Source organism: Musca autumnalis, unplaced genomic scaffold, assembly GCF_047663935.1.
Source record: "Musca autumnalis isolate F117 unplaced genomic scaffold, ASM4766393v1 scaffold_79, whole genome shotgun sequence".
In the NCBI taxonomy this organism is placed as follows: domain Eukaryota; kingdom Metazoa; phylum Arthropoda; class Insecta; order Diptera; family Muscidae; genus Musca; species Musca autumnalis.
In genome coordinates this window covers 80,957-106,392 of record NW_027412410.1, presented here as the reverse complement: position 1 = coordinate 106,392, position 25,436 = coordinate 80,957, and the positions used below count along the sequence as shown (strand labels likewise).

Below are 25,436 nucleotides of genomic sequence, written 5' to 3'. Positions count from 1 at the left end.
TGTTGACATCGTGTATTTATTTACAAATATATTTTGGATTTATTTAAAAATATTTTTTGACATCGTAGATTTTATTTAAAAATATGCTTTGACATCGTGGATTTTTGTGAAAAATATTTTTTGAAATCGTGGATTTTATTTAAAAATAGTTTTTGACATCGTGGATTTTATTTAAAAATATGCTTTGACATCGTGGATTTTATCTAAAAATATTTTTGACATCGTGGATTTTATTTAAACAATTTTTGACGTCGTCGATTTTATTTAAACAATTTTAGACATCGTCGATTTAATTTAAAAATATTTTTTGACTTCGTGGATACTATTTATAAATATTTGTTGACATCGTGGATTTTATTAAAAAATATTTTTTGACATCGTGGATTTTATTAAAAAATATTTTTTGACATCGTGGGTTTTATTTATAAAAATTTCTTGACATCGTAGATTTTATTTAAAAATAGTTTTTGAAATCGTGAATTTTATTTCAATTTTTTTTTTGACATCGTGGATTTTATAAAAAAATATTTTTTGACATCGTGGATTTTATTTAAAAACATTTTTTGACATCGTGGATTTTATTTAAAAATATTTTTGACGTCGTGGATTTTATTTAAAAATATTTGTTGACATCGTGGATTTATTTAAAAATATTTTTTGACATCGTGGATTGTATTTATAGATATTTTTGACATCGTGGATTTTATATAAAAATATTTTATGACATCGTGGATTTTATTTAATAATATTTTTGACATCGTGGATTTTATTTGAAACAATTTTTGACATAGTGGATTTTATTTAAAAATGTTTTTAGACATAGTGGATTTTATTTAAAGATAATTTTGACATCGTGGATTTTATTTAAAGATAATTTTGACATCGTGGATTTTATTTAAAGATAATTTTGACATCGAGCAGACGATTGATGTTTGGGTATAAAAAGTTTCTTGTTGAAGAAGTTATTGAAAAATAACTTCGGTGGAAAATATCCACAAACAAGAAACAAGGGAACTGATGAGATCCAGTGGCGTGGATCGAAACTATAGTATTCCCTGCCTTACCCCTTGCGAACAATGCCAAATCTTTTCCACTAATATAATAGTTGTTTTAAAATATTAAAACAACAACAATGGGATTAAGGCAGACTATTTTGAAAAAAAAAAAACAAAATCGTGGATTTTATTTAAAAATATTTTTTGACATCCTGGATTTTATTTAAAAATATTTTTTGACATCGTGGATTTTATTTAAAAATATTTTTTGACATCATGGATTTTATTTAAAAATATTTTTTGACATCGTGGATTTTATCTCAAAATATTTTTCGACATCCTGTATTTTATTTATAAAAATTTCTTGACATCGTAGATTTTATTTAAAAATAGTCTTTGAAATCGTGGATTTTATCAAATTTTTTTTTTGACATCGTGGATTTTGTAAAAAAATAGTTTTTGAAATCGTGGATTTTATTTCAATTTTTTTTTTTGACATCGTGGATTTTGTAAAAAAATATTTTTTGACATCGTGGATTTTATTTAAAAACATTTTTTGACATCGTGGATTTTATTTAAAAATATTTCTGACGTCGTGGATTTTATTTAAAATTATTTTTTGACATCGTGAATTTAATTTACAAATATTTTTTTGACATCGTGGTTTTTGTTTACAAATATTTTTTGACATCGTGGATTTTATTAAAAAATATTTGTTGACATCGTGGATTTATTTAAAAATATTTTTTGACATCGTGGATTGTATTTATAGATATTTTTGACATCGTGGATTTTATATAAACATATCTTATGACATCGTGGATTTTATATAAACATATCTTATGACATCGTGGATTTTATATAAACATATCTTATGACATCGTGGATTTTATTTAAAAATAGTTTTGACATCGTGGATTTTATTTGAAACAATTTTTGACATAGTGGATTTTATTTAAAAATGTTTTTTGACATCGTGGATTTTATTTAAAGATAATTTTGACATTGTGGATTTTATTTAAGGATAGTTTTGACTTCGTGGATTTTATTTAAAGATAATTTTGACATCGTGGATTTTATTTAAAGATAATTTTGACATCGTGGATTTTATTTAAAGATAATTTTGACATCGTGGATTTTATTTAAAGATAATTTTGATATCGTGGATTTTATTTAAAGATAATTTTGACATCGTGGATTTTATTTAAAGATAATTTTGATATCGTGGATTTTATTTAAAGATAATTTTGACATCGTGGATTTTATTTAAAGATAATTTTGACATCGTGTGTTTTATTTCATTTTTTCTTTTTGACTTCTTTGATTTATTTAAAAATATTTTTTTAAGTTCACGGATTTATTTAAAAATATTTTTTGACATCATGGATTTAATTTAAAAATATTTTTTGAAATCTTGGATTTATTTAAAAATATTTTATGACATCGTATATTTTATTTAAAAATATTTTTTGACATCGTGAGTTTTATTTAAATTTTTTTTGACATCGTGGATTTTATTTATTTATTGTTGTTTATTCGACCTATTTATTGGTTTTAAATGAAGCAAATATTTTTTGAGCTTGAGGTCATGTTTTTTATTTTAATTTTTCCCAATATTTCGCAATTACTCTAAATTGCATCTTCAGGGAAAATATTAATAACTTATAAAACTAGTGTCAAGATTACTTATAACTATGATAGACTTCACTATCGTCGTCGTCGAGTGTAAATATTGGATTTTATTTATAAATATTTGCTGACACCGTGGATTTTATTTAAAAATATTTTTTGACATCGTGAATTTTATTTAAAAATAATTTTTGACATTGTCGATTTTGTTTAAAAATATTTTTTGACTTCGTGGATATTATTTATAAATATTTGTTGACATCGTAGATTTTATTTCAAAATATTTGTTGACATCGTGGATTTTATTTAAAAATATGTTTTGACATCGTGCATTTTATTTAAAATTATTTTTTGACATAGTGGATTTTATTTAAAAATATTTTTTGACATCGTGGATTTTATTTATAAATATTTTTTGACCTCGTGAATTTTATTTAAAAATATTTTTTGACATCGTTGATTTTATTTAAAAATATTTTATGACATCGTGTGTTTTATTTCATTTTTTCTTTTTGACTTCTTTGATTTATTTAAAAATATTTTTTTAAGTTCACGGATTTATTTAAAAATATTTTTTGACATCATGGATTTAATTTAAAAATATTTTTTGAAATCTTGGATTTATTTAAAAATATTTTATGACATCGTATATTTTATTTAAAAATATTTTTTGACATCGTGAGTTTTATTTAATTTTTTTTGACATCGTGGATTTTATTTATAATTTTATTTAAAAATAATTTTTGACATTGTCGATTTTGTTTAAAAATATTTTTTGACTTCGTGGATATTATTTATAAATATTTGTTGACATCGTAGATTTTATTTCAAAATATTTGTTGACATCGTGGATTTTATTTAAAAATATTTTTTGACATAGTGGATTTTATTTAAAAATATTTTTTGACATCATGGATTTTATTTACAAATATTTTTTGACCTCGTGAATTTTATTTAAAAATATTTTTGACATCGTTGATTTTATTTAAAAATATTTTATGACATCGTGGATTTTATTTAAAAATATTTTTTGACATCGAGGATTTTATTTAAAAAAAATTTGACATCGTGGATTTTATTTAAAAAAAAAATTGACATCGTGGATTTTATTTAAAAATATTTTTTGACATCATGGATTTATTTAAAAATATTTTTGACATTGTGGTTTTTATATTTTATATTTTATATTATGGATATTATTTATAAATATTTGTTGACATCGTAGATTTTATTTCAAAATATTTGTTGACATCGTGGATTTTATTTAAAAATATTTTTTGATATAGTGGATTTTAATTAGAAATATTTGTTGACATCGTGGATTTTTTTAATATTTTTTGACATCGTGGATTTTATTTGAAAATATTTTTTGACTAGTGGATTTTTTACATAGTGGATTTTAGTTAAAATAATTTTTGACGTCGTGGATTTTATTTAAATATATTTTTGACATTGTGGATTTATTTAAAAATATTTTTTGACATCGTGGATTTTATTTAAAAATATTTTTTGACATCGTGGACTTTATTTAAAACTATTTTTTGACATCGCGATATTTTTTTAATAATATTTTTTAATATCGTGGATTTTTTTAAAAATATTTTTAGACATTTTGGATTTATTAAAAATATTTTTTTACATCATGGACTTTTCTGGTTTTGTATCGTTTGCCTTGTTAATTTTGATGTTTTTTTATCGTTTGGCTGTAGGCTTTTTATAAATAAAAATCGATGTTGTGATTTTTAATGATTTCTTTTATTTCCAATATTTCGATTGGAATCGCCAATCATCATCAGGGAACTACAAATGTATACATATATCAGCAAAGAGTTTTACAAGAAATACAATTTTTTTTAACAATATTTTTTTAAATCGTGGATTTTTCTTAAATGATTTTTTGACATCGAGGACTGTTTGTTTTTAAAAGTAATTTTATTCTAAATATCTTTTAAGAGTAGATTTTTTACACATTTTTTAGGCGTAGATTTTTAAAAGTATTTTTTAATATTTTTAAAAATCTCAATTTTTTATGAATAGTTTTTAACCTAGAATTTTTACGAACATTTTTTCAAGCCTGAAAAAGCCTCAATTCCGGATTTTTTTAGAAATATTTAACAAGCCTGGGTTTTTTAAGAATATTTTTAAGCTTGGGTTTTTTAAAAAGTTTTAATTTTTAAAGAATATTTTTTCAAGCCTGGACTTTTTTATGAATATTTTTTCAATCATGAATTTTTTGAGAATATTTTCTCAAGTCTGAAGAATAAGTCTTTAAAAGTCTAAGGTAGATGCCGAACTATTGACTTTTTTCCTATTTATAAAAGTCCCGTTTAAGGTATTTTCTCTATAAAATATCCTTTCAAGGTCTTTTATGACCCTTTCAGGTCTTCCGTCTATAGTAGACCTATTGAACATCTATTCTCTATACTATTGCAATTCGGTGTAGATTTCTTCTCCACTAATTTGTTTATTCAATTGAAAACAGAAACACTCGTACAATATACATACACACGCATACATTCACAGCACACTATTGCCGCATGAATGGCTTTAATGACAGGAAATAAAGAAAAAACCAATTTTGTTAATAACAATTTTATTTCTATTCGATTTGATTTTTTTGCAGATGGTTATATTGACCGTTTGGATAACTTCGGCTGTTTATTCAACACCGAAATTTGTTTTCAGCAAAACGATTAAAAATGTGCACACAGAAAGTGGACGAGAGGAGGAAATTTGTGTGCTGGATAGGAAAATGTTCAATTCGAAATGGTTGGATATGATCAATTTTGGGCTATTGTATGTGATACCGCTGTTGGTGATGACGGTAAGTAGGGATGGAATTTCAAAATATGTATTTTTATGTGGGAAAGAGGTGACCAAAAAATGGAGGCTGAATGTGACACCAAATTTGGAAGCAGTATTTGCTATCACATTCAGCCTGACAGAGATTTTATAAGTAACTTAGTAGCATCATCCTTAAGTTTATAATTATTCTCAAAATTCTCTATCCAACCTCTTCCTCACTATTGTCACAAAAAATATTTCTTTCATATTTGTTTCTTTTATTTGTTTTCGATTTTTTTTTGCCCAGGTCCTCTACAGCAAAATTGCCATTGCTCTATGGCGTAGTTCCCGTGGCCTGTCGCATCATTTGGCTCAACAGGAGAACAGCATGGGTTTACACAACAGCATGTATCACCATCATCATCAACATAATCATGTTGTCCATGCCAACAATCATCATCATCTGCACAATAGCAATCAACATCATCAGTTGCAACAACAGTCGACCACTTCAACGCCATTGTCGTTGGGCAGTAGTGGTGCATCAACCGCCACATTGTCACGCAAAGAGAGTTGCAAATATGAAAAACGTGGCGTTAATATCACCGAGAGTCAGGTGAGTTGTTCAAAAAACAACGATGCATAAATTTTGTAGATTTATTTAATGTTGTTTTATAGCGTTTTTGTTTAATGGTGTTTAGTTGTAGTTGCCTTAGTTGGATATTAATAAGGGCAACTGAGAGCCTATATCTCCCAAAATCAACCAATGTGTTTATCCTACACCACTTTACCTGAAAATACCGAAAATCCGGAGGTACCGTTAAATGAGGGCTATACCTAAACATAGACCTTTGTTGACAGTTTTTAGTGGAGTGACCCTAAATAACCTCAAATGTAGCTCGCTTTAAGGTTCACTTTAAACTCGTAGTTAAAAACCCTCAAAATACCGATAATGGGAAGGTACCGTTATATGGGGGCTATATCTAAACATGGGCCAATGTTGACAATTTTTGGTGATGAAGTTTTGTGACCCCAAATAACCTCAAATGTCAAACTACAACTAATTCGGTTAAAAATTGTATCTAAAATCATCAAAATACAGAAAATCCGGAGGTACCGTTATATGAGGTCTATATATCTAAACATGGCCCTTTGTTGACAGTTTTTCGTGGAGAAGTGGTGTGACCTCTAATAACCTCAAATGTCAAATTACAACTCTTTCGATTTAAAATTGTAGCTAAAACCCTCAAAATACCGAAAATCGGAAGGTACCGTTATATGGGCGCTATACCTAAACATTGGCCAATGTTGAAAATTTTTGGTGAAGAAGTGTTGTGATCCCTAAGAACCTTGAATTTAAATTTACAGCTAATTTAGTTAAAAATTGTAGCTAAAAACCTGAAAATACCTGAAAATACTGAAAAAATTACAGTTCGTTCGGTTTAAAATTGTAGTTAAAACCCTCAAAATACCAAAAACCCGGAGGTACTCTTGTACCTAAGCATGGAACTATGTTGGCAATTTTTGGTGAGGAAGTGTTGTGACCCCTAAGAACCTATAATATCAAAGGACAGATAAAATCCTCAAAATACCATAGTACACCAACAGCTCATCTTCGAATGTGACCTGCCATGGCAAAAATATACTCAGGTGCAAAAACATAAAGCTCTAGCTCCATTTTTGCGAACGCTAGAATGATTAGAACAGACGGACGGATGTACATGGCTATATCGACTCAGAAGCCTTCCTTATACACCAGTCTGTCCAATACAGACCTATCTCCTTGAGCTTGACTCTAGTAACCCATACATGGAATGTATGGGGGTAGCATTTAGGTGTGGTACTGTCTAGGTAGAGTTGCTTAATGCCCGATATTAGTTCGCTTTTAGAGGGAAATAACCGTCATGAGCTTTGGCATTCCGTCTTAGGTAATGGCCAGAGACGTACAGGGCTGGCCGAGCAAATTGATAGATCCACTTTTGGCTGGGTGAATGAAGAGTTCCTACAAGGATAAGAGGAGATTACCACAGGTCGCCATAAATCACCATTTTGCATCAAGAATTTCCTTTGACTCAGACCACCTTCCTATGCTCGACACCCGACATCATAACCTCTGAACGCTGTACTTTTGAACAATTTTGAAAGCTGTTTATGAATTTACCAATCACCGCTTCAGATAACAATCCATTCCCTCAAATCCTCCGTTAACTAAGAGAACTTTCCGGAACAACATCACCGCAGCAGCCGCTCCCTACATACCTGCTGGTCGAATACCCAAAATCAGAACAAATTTCCGCGTAGAGGAGACGAGACTAGCAAATTCGTTTGATAAGCTTCGTCGTACGAACCCTGAAGACCCAAAAGTCAACAGGCTAGTAGGATTCCGGAAAATGCATAGTACTACAACAGCATTACACGCCATATACACATATATTAGTAGAGGAATGAACAAGAACAGGCCGTGCGAACGAACATGGTGGCATGGTATAGAAGACCTTCGATACAGTAGAACATGCCAAAATATTCGAGGACATGGAGAAGACCACTCTCCAGGCGTGTTCGAAACGTTGGACGCCAGTCGTTTGTGGAATTCAGACACAAGAATTCCAAGCCACGCAGAGTGGAAAAGGGAATTTCCAAAAGCGGGGTGGTATCTCCGGAACTGTTAAGCCTCTACCTTTTGGTAGTTTGGTCCGACAAAATTTTTTGACCTACTTCAAAAAAATTATTACGTTTTTTTTTTCTCTAAAATAATTTTTGTTTTTTGAAGGTTCTATACTAGGCCTGTTCAAAGTGCGCACCTGGGCTGTCGGTGTGTGTCAATTTGCTCACACACACAATTTGAAAAGAGAGCTTTTGTTTTTGTTTTGAATATTTTCAAAATTACCAATCAGTCTTTATTGAACATTCAATGAGGAAGGTTCTGTTTTCGATTTTGTCTATGAATTAATATCCGTACACTGAAAAAATGAATGAAGATACTGAATACGAATTTTTATTTGCCGAAAATTATTACGGCAAATTAGAGTGTTTGGTTTGTCAGCGCACTTTGGCGCAACAAATTATAGCATCAACAGTCACATTTGGTCAAAATAAAATAATTCTTCTTCTTTAAATTTTGAAACATAAAATAAAAAAACAAGTAAAAAGTCGTTAAGTTCGGCCGGGCCGAACTTTTTATACCCTCCACCATAAAATAGTCTTAATTAAAATGGAATAATTAGGGTCCTTTCACAATTTTAGGTGGAACAACTTTTCGACAATGGATAGACGCCTACAGCCTCCCACTATTGCTTAAATTATACTGTGAACACAAATGTTGGGGCAGAGATAATTCCTTTTGGAGATGAAAGCCATTGGTGTGTGTATATTAAAAACCCCGAAGGACAGATGCGCCGTGAGTCGAACTTCCGTGTTATGGCGTGATGAAGTTTTTGAAAGAGACCCTGTAAGTCATCATGATTTAGCATTATATCTTTGCTTGTTGTTTTTGTAGAGCACTTAAGCAACAGTGAACAAAGATATAACGCTAATTCCTGATGGCACACAGGGTCTCTAACAAAAATTTCATCACGCCATAACGCGGAAGTTCGACTCACGGCGGATCTGTCCTTCGGGGTTCATAATATTCTCACCAAGGCATTTCTTCCCCAAGAGGAATTTTCCGTGCCCCAGACTTTCACCTCCATTTTGTTGCACAGTGTTATCTAATCTAATCTAAAAAAATGTTTTCAGCTAGGAGAAAGGTACCACCTACGGGGCTATATCAAAGAGTCAACCTATCTTAAAATTTTTTGGCGGAAAATTGTTATAGCTGCAGGGAACTTCAAGAGTCAAATTGAGGGTAGTTTCATCAAAACAATGTAGACCCTCAAAAATGGACCAATGTTGACGAACTTTAGTGAAGAAGTTTCGTGACCACTGAAAATTCCCGAAAATCGGGAGGTACAGTTATAAGGGGGGATTTACCAAAACATGGACCTATATTAACGATTATTTTTGAATAGACAAAATTGTAGCTAAAATTCTCAAAATACCGATCATTACAGCTAGTACGGTTAAAAATTGCAGCTAAAATTCCCGAAATACCGAAAATCGGGAGATACCGTTATATGGGGGCTATACCAAAACATGGACCTATGTTGACGATGTTTTGTTGGACATGCTTTATGACCACTGAGAACTTCGAATGTCAAATTACAGCTATTTCGGTTAAAAATTGTAGCTAAAATTCTCAAAATACCGAAAATCGGGAGGTACGGTTATATGGGGGCCATACCAAAACATGGACCTATGTTGACGATGTTTGGTGGAGATGTTTAGTAACCACTGAGAACCTCAAATGTCAAATTGCAGATAGTTCGGTTACAAATTGTGGCTAAAATTCTCAAAATACCGAAAATCGGGTGGAACCGTTATATGGGGGCTATACAAAAACATGGACCTATGTTGACGATGTTGACGATGGTTGGTGGAGATATTTCATGACCACTGAGAACCTCAAATGGCAAATTACAACTAGTTCGGTTGAAAATTGTAGCTAAAATTCTCAAAATACCGAAAATCAGGAGGTACCGATATATGGGGGCTTTTCCAAAACATGGACCTATGTTGACTATGTGTGGTGGAGATGTTTAGTGACCACTGAGAACCTCAAATGTCAAATTGCAGATAGTTCGGTTACAAATTGTGGCTAAAATTCTCAAAATACCGAAAATCGGGTGGTACCGTTATATGGGGGCTATACCAAAACATGGACCTATGTTGACGATGTTTGGTGGAGATATTTCATGACCACTGAGAACCTCAAATGGCAAATTACAGCTAGTTCGGTTCAAAATTGTAGCTAAAATTCTCAAAATACCGAAAATCGGGAGGTACCGATATATGGGGGCTATACCAAAACATGGACCTATGTTGACGATGTTTCGTGGAGATGTTTCATGACCACTGGGAACCTCAAATGTCAAATTGCAGATAGTTCGGTTAAAAATTGTGGCTACAATTCTCAAAATACCGAAAATCGGGAGGTGCCGTTATATGGGGACTATACCAAAACATGGACCTATGCCCATATCCTTTGGGATATAACTTTGTTGATCACTAGGAACCCTAAGTGCCAAATTATAGCTAATTCGGTCTGCAAATGTGGCGAAGAACGTCAAAATACCTCAAATCCGGAGGTACCGTTATATGGGGGCTATACCAAAGAGTGGACCGATATAGCCCATCTTCGAACTTGACCTGCCTATGGAAAAAAGACCCTCGCGTGCAAAATTTCAGCACTCTATCTCAATTATTGCGGACGCTAGAGTGATTACAACAGACGGACAGACGGACGGACAGACGGACATGGCTAGATCGTCTTAGAATTTTATCCTGATCAAGAATATATATACTTTATAGGGTCGCAAATGATTAGTTCGATGTGTTACAAACGGAATGACAAACTTAATATACCCTCCATACTATGGTGGAGGGTATAAAAACATCTACAATATTTCTCACAGTCTACAGAGGCAAAATGAAAACATTGAAATTTATGTATTCCAAAACCAACACAATAACAAAATGTATTTGTATGTGTGTGAGCAGGCCTATTCTATACTGAAAATGTACTTTATTAACAAGTTACCTAAGATATATTAGAAAATATTGTTTCAATACTATTTTTGAGAGAAACTTCCAGTAAAAACTGAATTCCTTCTTTAGGCCAAGCCAGTGTTTTGGAATTATGTAATGAATGTAAAGGTCTTGAGGCTTTTAACTCATTCTGTATTCAAAACAATTACAAATTCAGTATTGTACGGATTAGAAGTACATGAAATTAAATGTCTATTGGACAATATGTACGACATATCAAGGTTTCTCCGTGGAGTATATCTCGAAAACCAATTAAAAAATTGTTTTATTGCCTTAATCAAAATTTTGTATTCCTATTTTATATCAACTTGTTGTTGTGCATCAAAAAGTGATAAAATAAATAAACCTAAAAATGTGAACTTTGACCGCGATTTATTTAAAAATACCTGCAGCGATTTTGTCTTGTTTTTGGATTTTTCTCATCTGTGAACATTGCAAAATCTTCCCAGTTGTAAGCTCCTTTCATTTAACGTTAGTTCAAGAACACCGTGATATTGTACCCTCAGCCGTTAGGCTAAAGATAAAAATGTACCTCATCAATTTAATGTTGTTATACTAATCATATGTTTTGACGAAACCCGCGTCAAAAGATTTGGAGTCGATTTATCTCAGGACATCCGTCATCGGCGATCAACTAAATTGACGGCTTGACACCAAACGGAATGACTTTCAAAAGTAGGTCCACTTCCAGTCAGTCGATTCTTTCAGGCATCTTCTGTACAAAAGCGCAAAACTTTTGCTCTTTCATCGAAGTCAAATTTTTGAGCACAACATATGCATTTATTCGCAACGCCAACAATCGTGAAGTTGTATACCCCAAATGTTTCGATATTATTGTCGGAAAGTTTATACGTCCAAAAAAAAAAAACTTCCTGGCTATACAATTTCGATCTGTCTATATATAAAAGTCTCAACTCACACAGGCTGAAGGTATATCTCTGTCGGCAAACCCGACTGTTACTTTTTCCTTGTTTTCCAGAAAACGAAAGTTATGATTTTGTGTCTCCGCGGTGCCGCGGTCTTTAAAAAGTTTTTAAGGCCATCGAGTCCATACAAACCACAACCATTGAGGTATCAGACAGGACTTAACTAAGTTTTTGCCGAGCTTTTTTAGATATATTTTTTCGGCCATGTTTTTGAGTAGTCTCAAACAATAGTAGTAAATTGAGTAGTCTCAATAGATTGGAATCTGAATCTATGAATCGTAGATTATGTATTAGTCAAATTGTTTCTGAAACTTGGTATTTAGTATTCGTGGGAGTTTCAAAACTTTCCTCTACAAATTCTATGTTTTATATAGCCTTCTATAGAGGATCTCCCGATTTTCTTTATTTTGAAAGTTTTAACCACATATTATTCAACCCGAATGATTAACCCTATTTAAGATTTTTTAATGATTTTTGTTAGTTTGAAGTTTGTGCTCTGAGAAGATAGGAAACTGTACGAAAAAAACTATCAATATCGGCTTTACCCAATTTTATGTATTTCCGTTACATTTTTGAACCGAGATTGCTGTAATTTGATATTGTGAGTTGTCAGAGGATACAAAAGTACAACTAAGAAAATTGAATATATTTGTCCATGTTTTGGAAAGAATAACGACGAAGCCTCGTATCAGCCCTTTTAAACAGATTACTTACTTACTTACTTACTTACTTAGCTGGCCCATTACATAACATTTGTTCCATAGACCGAACTAAGAAAAGATCTCCAATTCTCACTGTTTCGTGCTTCGCTTTTTGGAATACCGCGCCTTGTCATTCATCATCCACTTGTTTGCGCCATCTATTCTTTGGCCTGCCAATTCTGCGTGCACCGCCATGTGGCTCGAATTTATACGCCTTTTTAGCGGGTTCATCATCGCTCATTCTTATTATATGGCCTAGCCAACGCAATCGCTGCATCTCGATACGTTTAACTATATTGCCTTATCTGATTGCGCAAGTACCCAGGCTTCGGAACCATACATCAGCACGGGTAGTGTCAGTGTTTTGTAAAGCGTTATTTTTGTTTGACCAGTTGTGGCTTTGTTTTTAAAGTGCTTACTTAAGCCAAAGTAGCATCTGTTGGCCAATATAATTCTTCTTTTTATTTCACAACTGATGTCGTTTGTTGTGTTTACGGCAGTGCCGAGGTATACGAAGTCTTTTACTACCTCAAAATTATAGGAACCAACTTCAACAGTTGGTCCGATCTCAATGGACGCATTGCGCGTCGACACCATCAGCTTGGTCTTCTCGCCGTTTACCGCCAGACCCACTTTAGCAGATTCTCCTTCGACCTTCATAAAGGTATCGGTTACTTATTTTACTCATCGTCCCATGATGTCTATATCATCCGCATAAGCAAGTAACATGTGGCTATTGGTGTAGATTGTGCCACTTCTTTTGACGTTTGCCTCTAGTACATTGATGCTCAAAATAAAAAAGAGAGTAAAGTAGTGAGAGAATCACAAGAAAGTTTGTATCAGCATTCAGTGGTTGCTAGACCTGTGACCAGTAAACATGTGGCGGGTGTGTGCGGTTTTGTTCAGTGTCCCACTAAAATTATGCGTATATCCATGCACATGTTTACTTGTCGGCTGCTCAACGACGACTGATTTTTATTCTCACATACGTTAACGTATATGGATGATCTTGGCTGCTCTAGTATAACCCTTTCCAGCAGGATGTTGAAAAGGTCACACGAAAAGCTGTCTCCTTGCTTGAAACCTCTTTTGGTATAAAACTCTTCGGAGAGGTTCTTTCCTATTTTAATTGAAGATCTTGTGTCAGTTAGAGTTATTTTACAAAGCCGAATGAGCTTTGCGGGGATACCAAATTCAGACATTGCTTGGAATACCTTTGAACGTAGCGGGCTGTCGAAGGCTGCTTTGTAATCGACAAAAAGGTGGTAGGTGTCGATATGCATCTCTTGGGTCTTCTCCAGGATTTGGCGCAGGGTAAATATCTGGTCAATGGTGGACTTGCCAGGTCTAAAGCCGCATTGGTATGGTCCAATTATTTCGTTGACCATGGGCTTTAGTCGTTCGCACAATATCTCTGACACTATCTTGTATGCGATAGGGAGAAGACTTATGCCCCTATAGTTGGAGCATAAAGTCTTATCTCCTTTCTTATGGACGGGACACAGGATGCTAAGGTTCCAATCGTCGGGTACGCGTTCTTCCTGCCAGATGGAGCTAACTAGCTGATGCATACACCTTATCAGCGTGTCGCCTCCGGTTTTAAACAGCTTGGCTGGTAGGCAATCAGCTCCTGCTGCCTTATTATTCTTCAGCCGGTTTATTGCTGACTTTACCTCATCTTGAATGTATACCACATTCAATACCATCTTCTGGGATTGGATCTGTGGTATCTTTGTCGACTTCGCTACAATTAGATACCAACAGTTTGGAAAAATGCTCTTTCCATATCCTTAGCACACTATCTGTATCAGTTACCAGATTACCTTGCTGGTCTCTACAGGAGACCAGTTCCTAAGCCATCAGTTTGATGTTTCACTCTTTGGTAGAATTTTCGGACTTCATTCTGTCCCCTGTCCAACTTCCGCGTTGTGTCTTTTCGTGCTTTATTTGCAACGTTTAGACACGTACATACCTTTGCTGCAACAAGGTAGTGGTCCGAATCAATGTTTGTGCCTCGGAACGATCGTACATCCAACACGCTCGATGAATGTCTTCCATCTATCACAACATGATCAATTTGATTCCTTGTTTTCTGATCTGTCGACAGCCAGGTGCCCTTATGCATATCGAGATGCTTAAATGTGTTACTGCTAACTACAATGTTTTTTGAATCTGCAAAGTCTATCAGCCTCATACCATTGTCAGATGTGTCACTGTGGAGACTGAATTTCGCGACTGTTGGGCCAAAGATATTCTACTTTCCAATTTTGGCATAAAATCGCCTAGAATGATTTTAATGTCATGGGCAGGGCAACGGTCATATGTTTCTTCTAAGCGCTCGTAAAATATATCTTTGGTCTGTTCGTCCTTTTCTTCAGTGGGAGCATGAGCGCAAATAAAGCTGATGTTGAAGAATTTAGCTTTTATTCGAATTGCAGCAAGTCTTTCATTCACTGGGGTGAAGCTGGATACCAGATGTTTTAGTCTCCGATTAACTACAAATCCGCAACCAAACTCATGCTTTACGTCATGGCAGCTCAAATACAGTGCGTCACCTTTAGGTGTTGTTGTGACGCCTTTCCCAATCCATCGTATTTGAAATTAACTTAACTGGGTAGGTACCTTAAAATACCAAAAATTGGAAGGTACTGTTGTATGTGGGCTATACCTAAACATGGCCCTTTGTTGACAGTTTTTAGTGGAGAAGAGCAGTGACCCCAAAGAACCTGAAATGTCAAATTACACTCCATCGGTTTAAAATTTTAGCTAAAACCCTCAAAATACCGAAAATCGGGAGGTACCGTTTTATGGGGCCTATGCCTAAACATGGATCAATGTTGACAATTTTTGGTGAAAAAACTTTGTTATCCCTAAGGACCTTGAAAGTAAATTTACAGCTAATTCAGTTAAAAATTGTAGCTAACAACCTGAAAATACCGAAAATCCGGAGGTACCGTTATATGAGGGCTACACCTAACTACGGACCGCTGTGGACAGCTCGTTCGGTTTAAAATTGTAGCTAAAACCCTCAAAATACCGAAAATTGGACGATACCGTTATATTGGATATACCGCTATACGTAAACATGGACCTTTGTTTGTTTTTGTTGTAACAGTCTTTTATTATTATGTTTGTATGTTCGTTCTCCTGTTCAATCTGGCTCTGGGTCTATTTCCAGTTCCAGGAAGGTGGCTACTTCGATGGGATGTAACCACAGATCCACTGGAGTCAGATGAGTAGGCTTGGCGGGGCAGATGAATAGGTGCTTAGTATCGTGCGGGCCCATGCCGCATACTGGGCAGATGTCTTGCACGGTGCTATCGATTCCCGCCCAATAGGAATTTAGGCGATGCAATATCCCGAGCGTAAGTGAGCCTAAACTACTCTGTTTTGTCGTGGCAGCTGACGCTCTTCAGCTGCGATAGATGGGGGATGTACTCCGATGAATGCATTCACACAATAATTGCTTATGGTCTTAGCAACTGTGTCCGTGTGAATGCTGTTCAAACCTGCCTGAATGCCTGTTGATCTAGAGCTTCTCTCCTATATTGTTGGACCGCCGACTCTAGAGCATGAATATCCTTCTTGATATGTCTGGGTGTATCGGTGGCCAGCAGATGGTGATTGGGGTGGATCTCACGGTAACACGCGAGCAAGTACTGCAACGATAGCATCTCATTATGTTGTCGTACTGGAAGAATCTTTGCCTCCTCATGTAGATGGTCCACTGTAGATTTGAGGACAAATTTGAATCTTATCCCAGTGCGTGTCACTTAAATTCGGAGACCAAACTGGCGCCGCATAGCTTACCACAGACCGACCTATCGCTTCATACGTGGTCGACAAGGTTTTTTATCTGCACCCCAAGTGCTGCCGGCTAGGGACTTGAGGACCTTGTTCCGACATATCAGTTTATCGCAGATAGCTGTGGCATGCGCGGACGACGTGATAGTGGTGTCAAATGTGACCCCTAGCATTTTGGAGCAGTTTGTGGTCGGAATTCTGTTACCATCGACCCTGATATTCAAGTCTCTTCTTTACTTTCGTCCATGTGGTGAACAGAGTGGCCGTCGATTTAGTGGCGGATATCTGCATATTCCTCGCGTGGAAAAAGGTGGTAAGATCTGTTAAATAGGAGTTCAGTCTCTCACAGATGTCCTTGGGGTAGGTACCTGACGCCAGGATCGTACAATCATCCGCATACGTTACGATCTCAATGCCGTCTGTAGGGGGCGGAGTACAGGAGAGGTAGAGGTTAAACAGTTCCGGAGATATCACCACTCCTTCGGGAACTCCCTGTTTCACTCTACGGGGCTTGCATTTCTTGTTTCTGAATTCCACATACGACTGGCGACCACACATATAGTTGATTATCCAACGTTTCAGACTTGGCCGCAGGGTTGTCTGCTCAATGTCCTCGAACAGCGTGGAGTGCTTGACAGTATCAAAGGCTTTTGATAAGTCAAGCGCCACCATCACTGTTCTATCATACGACCGCTCCTGGCTGAGTCATCGACAAATATGTGTGGAGATGGCGTGCAGCGCTGTAGTCGTGCTGTGCTGCTTACAGAATCCATGCTGATGATCGGCTACTTGATAGCAATTTCTAATGCTGGGGAGGACTAAGGCCTCAAGGGTCTTCGCTACAGGTGACAAAAGCGAAATCGGCCTGTACGATTCACCTTTGGTGGCATCCTTGCCTGGCTTCAGTAGCGAGACCACCCTGCCAAATTTCCAGACTTCGGGAACAATACGGGTGGCTAGCGACAGGTTGAAAACTTTAGTGAGATACTCCACTCCCGGCTCATCCACCTGCTTTAGCATCACCATGGAGATTCCATCAGGGCCCAACACTTTGGATGATTTAGCGTTCCTGATGGCATTGGCAACATCATCCATTGTAAACTGTGATGGTTCCTCCTCGGCAGGAAGAGATCTGATGCGACGTAATTTTCTTCTCTTCGCCATGTCACTCTCGGCGTGCTCGACAAACTGTCGATTGAAATAACTTGCGCGCCTCTTCGGGTCAGTCAACGTAACGTCGCCAAACGCGACTGAGGTCCTGTTATCCCTCCTTCCGGGGTTCGAGAGTGACTTAACCGTTGTCCACAATTTACTTATACCGGCTCCAATGTTGCAACTCTTCAGATGATTTAACCACTTGTTCCGCTTATGTCGTCGGCGTTGGTTCGACCAAGCTCATAACGCTCATTTGCTAATCCCGTCGCCTCTGCTGGGAAATTTGGTCTTACTTCGGGTATTCGACCAGCAGGTATATGGCGAGCGGCTGCAGCATTGATGATGTCTCGGAACGTCCTTTCCGCTACCCGAACATGAGAAGGATTGGCCAATTCTCTGAAGCGGTGATTGGTGAACTCTCTGAAACTCGGCCAATCGGCTTTCCCATGATTGACGAATGTGCGGCGTTCAGAGGTGATGAAATCTGGTGGTTTCTGGATGGAGACAATTATGGGGAAATGGTCTGATCCAAGGGAAATGACGGCTTGCCAGATGACGTTATTTGTCAGACTAGGTGACACGATGGTTATGTCTGGCGAACTGTGACACGCTCTTCTAATTCTGCCCCCCTATTCAGTAACTTTTTAACTACTTTACTCATTGTTTATTTTACAACAATTTCATTTGTTTGTTTTGTAGTTGTTACAAAAACAAAAGAAATGTTAACAACTTTTTAATCGATATAAGTTACAGAATAGGCCTACTGGTAGGGGCGTCCTCATTGACCGAGCAATACGTAGCAATCTGCTCAGCCAGCGCTATACCCTTCTGGTCGTTTCCGAGGGCCGAATGCCACATCTCATGATGCGCAGTAAAGTCCCCCAGGACCAAACGATTGTGACCTTCCAAAATCGGGCTAATGTCAGGCTTATAATCTGAGATACAACTATTTCTCGGCGGGATGTATACGTCCAGCAACTCTATCTCGGCAGTTCCATACTGCTACCCCCATACATTCCATGTACGGGTCGTTAGAGGCAGGCTCAAGCGAGATAGGTTTGTATTGAACAGACTGGTGCAAAAGGAAAGCTAATCCCTCACCTCCACATCTGGTGCGATCCTTCCTTATTACGTTGTAACCATCGCAACGTACTGAGCTGTTCAGCTGTTCTTTCAGCATGGTTTCCTGCACCGCCGCGGCCTTGATCTTCTTCCGATTCATAAAGTCCACTATTTCATAGATCTTACCTCGGACCTTTGTTGACAGTTTTCAGTGTGGGGATATACCAAACATTTTTAGTAACAAACTTCTTCAGAAAGGGCTCGAAATATAAAATTACGTTAAAAAAAGTTTGAAAAAAATTTAAAAAGTTTTAGAGTTACCTTGAACAATAGCCATTTTAGTATGTACCGGCAGGGTTTTGGAGCTTTTGGGCCATTATCTTAGGTAGTATTGACTTACTCCGGAAAAAAATATACCGTTGTAAATGAGGCGGCTCGAACAACCTACCGAAAAAAAGTATGTAAACGATGCGAGAGGAACTCTTAAACTTCACTTTATCCGAATTTTGTGTGGGAGGTTCTCGAAGAAGTGGACCCATATAGTCCATATTCCAACCTGATCCATGACTGGATGAAATAGCACGATGTGCGAAGTCTGCAGCAATCAGAAACTCTCTGTGAGAATTATCTTGCGGATTTGCGATTTCGGTTGGCGCCCTCAGGGTTTCTTGGAGCTTTTAGGCCAATAGGAAGTTTGGACTTGCGCAGTTGATCCGCTCGAGAGTTATCGTGCGCACCAGCTAGCCAGACAAACAGACCGACGGACATGGCTAAATCGACTCCAAATTGTCTGAAACGAATTTCGTCCAAACCGCTATTTGGATGAGGCACATTTTTGTCGTATCAAAGTGTAGGGTATATGCAGCCTAAAGGTTAGGGGTATAACAAAAGGAAACAAATTGTTTATATATACTTCAGTACAGTTCGTGGTGGAAGGTATGAATGGTTTGGTCCGGACAAACTTAACGCCGTTCTTACTTTTTATGTTATGGACACATTTATGATAACTATTTGTTAAGGGTAAATAGCATTGAGTTACCAACTCAGCCAGAAGAGAGATTATACCATGATCAAATTATTTACAGCGGTAGTGGTGTAGGATGACAATAGCTGACAATATGCCTTTATTTTTAGATGCATGTTTTTCTGCTGTGTGTTTTTCTATTTTCTGTTCATACAAAATTATCACGTAAATTCTTAGAACTTTGCTTCTTGTTACACAATAATAATCTATTTTTAAATTCTTTCTATTTCAATATCAATCAACACCACCCCTTTCAACTACTCTACGTGTGTCTATGTGTGTTAATTTCACTGCCAATAAAAAAATTGTGCAATGTCGACACTTTTACAATTGAAAAAACAAAACAAAATATTTTCCGTTAACGAAATTCAACATAACAAATATCCATAAATCTATGTGTCTGTCTTCTAAATGTAACAATTTGTTTTGTGTGGGCGTGTGTGTGTTGGTACCATGGCAAAAATAAACACAAATACAAAAAAAAAAAAACAAACGACAATATAACAAAAAATAAATAAATAAAAATCTTCCTAACTAATAATGGAAAAACAATCTAAAATATTGACTGAAAATGAAATAACAATGAAAAATACAAATATATCCGCTTTTCACAAAAATAAACAACTCAACCCACCAACCATATTTTACAAAAAACACACATAAAATTCCAACTACCAATTCCCAACATTGCTATAACAAAAAAAAAAAAACAAAACAAATATGCAAACCCAATTTTACCCTAACCTCACACTAACACCAATACAATAACACAAAAAAAATACAAAACTACTTCACAATCTTTTGGACCATAAATAACCGTCACTCTGTTACAACTCGAAATTTTTAACTGCTTCAACTGCACTGCTCACAAAACAACAACAAACAACCAACTGTCCTATGAGCAATCCAATCTTCTCTTCACAGCATGATAACCTTCAGGTGGGTTTATTATATACACTTACAAACATACATATATGTACTTACTTTTTTGGTGAATTTTTCCATGATTTTGTAGTTGTTTATTTTTTTTATAACGCTATCTATCTACATATGTGTTTCTGTCCTTCACTGTAGTAGCCTTCCTTTATAGCAGCTAGATTTATAGCAGCAGCTTTGTTTTACACGTATTATTATTATTTGGCAATATACACTTATTTGCTGTGTGTTCTACTTCGACTGTCATAACGCAATAAATTATTATCTGTAATGTCATTTAATATTGAAATATATATTCAATATATACGGAAAATATGATTATAACGACGAACATAATGTCATAAGCCGGAAACGTTTGATGTGAAACACAAGCTATATCTGCATACAAATGAGGATATATGTACAAAATTCGAGTTTATAAGGAATCAAAAAAAAAAATCGTTACAAACATTATCGTTATATTTGTTTTTGGCTGTCTATTATATTTTTATATATGACGGTATTTATTTGCCTTGAATTGAAACGTTTATTAGCCTTGTTATAGAAAATATGTAATGAACACATCAGGATATACATTTTATATATAAGCTTAATAGACGATAATAAGACTATTTTCCAAGATTGTTTGGATCAATTTTGAATGTTGTGAAAATCATAAAATTTTATTTCTTTGGTATTGAATATCAAGGTGAAACACACTGTTTGTTAAAAATGTGAAAAAAGTAAAAAAGTTAGCTCTGTGGAGAGCTAAATGCCCAATGACCTATGATGGTACCAAAGACAAAGGACTAGTAAAATTTTTGGTATGAGAAATATATAAAGGAGAGGTCTTAACATTGGTGCATATCTGACCCCATATCTCAGGAAATATTGGCTTCCCTTCGCCAAACCGGAGCCATAATGACTACCTCCGTTGAACATATTAGAACAATCCTTAAACTGCCCATAAACTCACTTAAGCGAAAATGTTGAACTTTTGTAAGGAAGGTAGTTGCCCTATAATCCACGAGTTTTGAAAAAAAGATATATTCTTAAAAAAACGAAAAAATCCGCGATTAAAAAAATTTTTTACAAAATTCACGATTTTTGAATAAAAAATTCTCTAAAACATGATTTTTGAAAAAATATTTTTAAAAAATTCGCGATTTAGGAAACAAAAGTTTCTTAAAATTCCGCGATTTAAAAAAAATATTCCCAAAAAATCCACGAATTTTGAGAAGGATATTCCTAAAAATCTAGCAATTTTGCAAAAAATAAAGAATAATATCTAGTATGATATTGCTACGGAATTAGGTTAAACTAATCCCAGTGTAAACATTGTTTTCCCCGATACGATTTGTACCAAATAAAACAGGTTTCGTGTTAAATTACGATTCTATAATGCTTTATTGACTTTAATTCAGTAATTCACACAAGACTTCAGTTCAGACATTTTACTTCCTTACTCTTTTTTAATTGTTGTTCTAAATTTGATTTAAATAAACTAGGTGCTTAATGAACATTTACGCTACAATACAAATTCTTAAAATAACAGAAATTCGTCTAAATTAACTTAAATCTATCAGTTACTTTCGTCACAATAATTTTTTAGAAATAGTTTACAGTTGACTACAATAGTAGTATTAAATATATTTTACAGTGTTGCATTTTGTCAGTTAAAGTTTTAATTTAAAGATCAATTACGTTTAGATAAAATATTAGGAGATCTTGGATCCCCTTGGACTAAATCGGCATGGCCGTTTTAGAGAGATAGTGCGTACCATTTTAGTGAAATTTTTTAAACTTTTGTGGGGGAGGCACCCGAAGGAGTGGACCGATATGGCTCACCTTCGAACTTAAACCAAGTTTGGACAAAATATTACGAAGGCCAAACTTTGGACCGAATCGGCTGATCCGTTCGAAACTTAACGTCCGCTCCAGCTACTGATGTCATATGGGTTTTACAGCTTTCGGGTCATTTTCTCAGGAAATATCGACTTGCCGCTGAAAAAAACTTGTCCGTCGTAATGGGGACAACGAATACAAATTGCAACAACAGCAATCAAAGTGATTCGATAGCAGCTCGTAAACTGCACTTTTCGGAAATTTTGTGTGGGAGGTACCCGAAGGAGTTGACATACTGTGCACATCGTAATATTTCTACGAGACATAGATTAGGTTCGAAAATGGACTATATATTTTCGAACCTAATCTATGTCTCGTAGAAATATTACGATGTGCACAGTATGGACCAACTCGGTTACTATCTTCGAGAGTTACCGTGCACACCATTTTAGCGAAAAGCTTAGAACTTTTGTGAGGGCACTTGCCCCTGATGAAACATGTACCATCGTATAGAGGACAGTGAATACAAAAAAAAATCAAAGCGATTCGAGAGTAGGCCCTAAACTGAACTTTTCCGAAATTTTGTGTGGGAGGTACCCGAAGGGGTGGACCGATTGAGTCCATATTGGAACCTCAATTAAGTCTGGTAGAAGTTTTACGATGTGTAAAGTATGGAGCAAATCGGTTACTTTCTTCATGAGTTATCGTGCTCACAAATTTTCCGAACAATTTCGAACTTATGTGGGGGAGGTACCGGAAGGAGTGGACTGATATAATCCATCTTCGAACTTAAACTAAGTTTGGACAAAATATTACGAAAGCCAAATTTTTGACCGAATTGTTTGATCTGTTCGAGAGTTATCGTGCGCTCCAGCCAGCCAGACAGACAGACGGACGGACATGGATCAATCAACTCCAAATTGTCCAAACATACTTGGGGTCTAAAACCATTATTTCGATGCGGCACATTAAATGCTGAGGGTATAAAAACAGGCCAAATTTCCTATTGTGCGTAGGCGGTACCTTGCACCTGGCTGAACATAATATGGAGAGTTTAATAAAATTAGTCATTCCGTTTGTAACACATCGAAATATTCATCGGAGACCCTATAAAGTATGTATATTCTTGATCAGGGTAAAACCATGATCAATATAAACATGACCCTCTCTCCGTCCGTCTGTTGAAATCAAGATACAGATTGCAATTTTAACATCATCCCAGACGGGACAAGGGTGACTTTTCTCATATCAATGAGTGCACCCCTCATATTAACTCAATGACATGGGACCTACTCTTTATCGCCGAGTCCGAACGGCGTGTCTTAAGACACCACTTGTAGAGAAGTTTTACATGGCTGAAATACTCAGGAAATGTCGTCAACATTACTGAGGAGTATGTTGCCACCGTTGAAAATTTGATGTTGCCTGGCCTGGGAATCGAACCCACGACCTTCGACGTGCAAGGGGGTGTGCATACTATTGCACCGCGGTGGCACACAATTTTTAAGATAGAGTTTTGTAATTTGGTATAGTAGTTTCTATTACTCCTAGGATGTTTGGTATTGCAAATGGGCTATATCGGTCCACGTTTTGGGATAGGCCCCATAGAACGGTACCACCCGATTTTCGGTATTTTGAATGGTTTAGCTTAATTATCACACCGAAATGGCTTAAATTTGGTACTTAGTCTTCAGTTGGGGTATAAAACTTTCCATATAACATTTTTTGGTATAGGTCCACGCCTTCATATAGACCCCATAGAACAATACCTCCCGATTTTCGGTATTTCAAAGGTTGTGGCCTCAATATTCCACCGAAATGGCTAAAATTTGGTATTTAGTCTTCGTTGGGGGTACAAAACTTTCCACCTGAAACTTTTAGGTGTGTTTCAATATAACTCGTGGTGGAGGGTATAACAAGTTCGGCCCGGCCGCACTTAACGCCTTCTTACTTGTTTAGATTAGATTAGATTAGATTAGATTAGATTAGATTAGATTAGATTAGATTAGATTAGATTAGATTAGATTAGATTAGATTAGATTAGATTAGATTAGATTAGATTAGATTAGATTAGATTAGATTAGATTAGATTAGATTAGATTAGATTAGATTAGATTAGATTAGATTAGATTAGATTAGATTAGATTAGATTAGATTAGATTAGATTAGATTAGATTAGATTAGATTAGATTAGATTAGATTAGATTAGATTAGATTAGATTAGATTAGATTAGATTAGATTAGATTAGATTAGATTAGATTAGATTAGATTAGATTAGATTAGATTAGATTAGATTAGATTAGATTAGATTAGATTAGATTAGATTAGATTAGATTAGATTAGATTAGATTAGATTAGATTAGATTAGATTAGATTAGATTAGATTAGATTAGATTAGATTAGATTAGATTAGATTAGATTAGATTAGATTAGATTAGATTAGATTAGATTAGATTAGATTAGATTAGATTAGATTAGATTAGATTAGATTAGATTAGATTAGATTAGATTAGATTAGATTAGATTAGATTAGATTAGATTAGATTAGATTAGATTAGATTAGATTAGATTAGATTAGATTAGATTAGATTAGATTAGATTAGATTAGATTAGATTAGATTAGATTAGATTAGATTAGATTAGATTAGATTAGATTAGATTAGATTAGATTAGATTAGATTAGATAATGTAGGCATTTTGAGTATCCATGGTCTAAAAATGTTTCCACCTGGAATTGTGAAAGGAAACTTTTTATTCCATTTTAATTAAGACTATTTTAAGGTGGAGGGCATAAAAGTTCGGCCCGGCAGAACTTAACGTTTTTTTACTTGTTTTTAAATACACACTTTTGTGTTAAAAATCTACGATTTATTTTTTGGCATAGTCCCCATGTAATGGTACCTCCCGATTTTAGGTGTTTCCAGAGTGTAGAACATAAACTTGGGTTCTTAA

General features: G+C 35.2%; 1 protein-coding gene across 1 annotated transcript in view; it reads left to right on the top strand.

Moving 5' to 3' along the window:
• The window catches only part of TrissinR (Trissin receptor), a gene marked incomplete at its 5' end in the record, with an annotated part of 121,453 nt that overhangs the window by 56,340 nt on the left and 39,677 nt on the right, over positions 1-25,436 (top strand). The window contains 3 exons of the mRNA XM_073958233.1: positions 5,248-5,448; positions 5,716-6,024; positions 20,648-20,662. Coding sequence (XP_073814334.1) covers positions 5,248-5,448; positions 5,716-6,024; positions 20,648-20,662 — 525 coding nt within the window. The remainder of the gene's footprint in view (positions 1-5,247; positions 5,449-5,715; positions 6,025-20,647; positions 20,663-25,436) is intronic.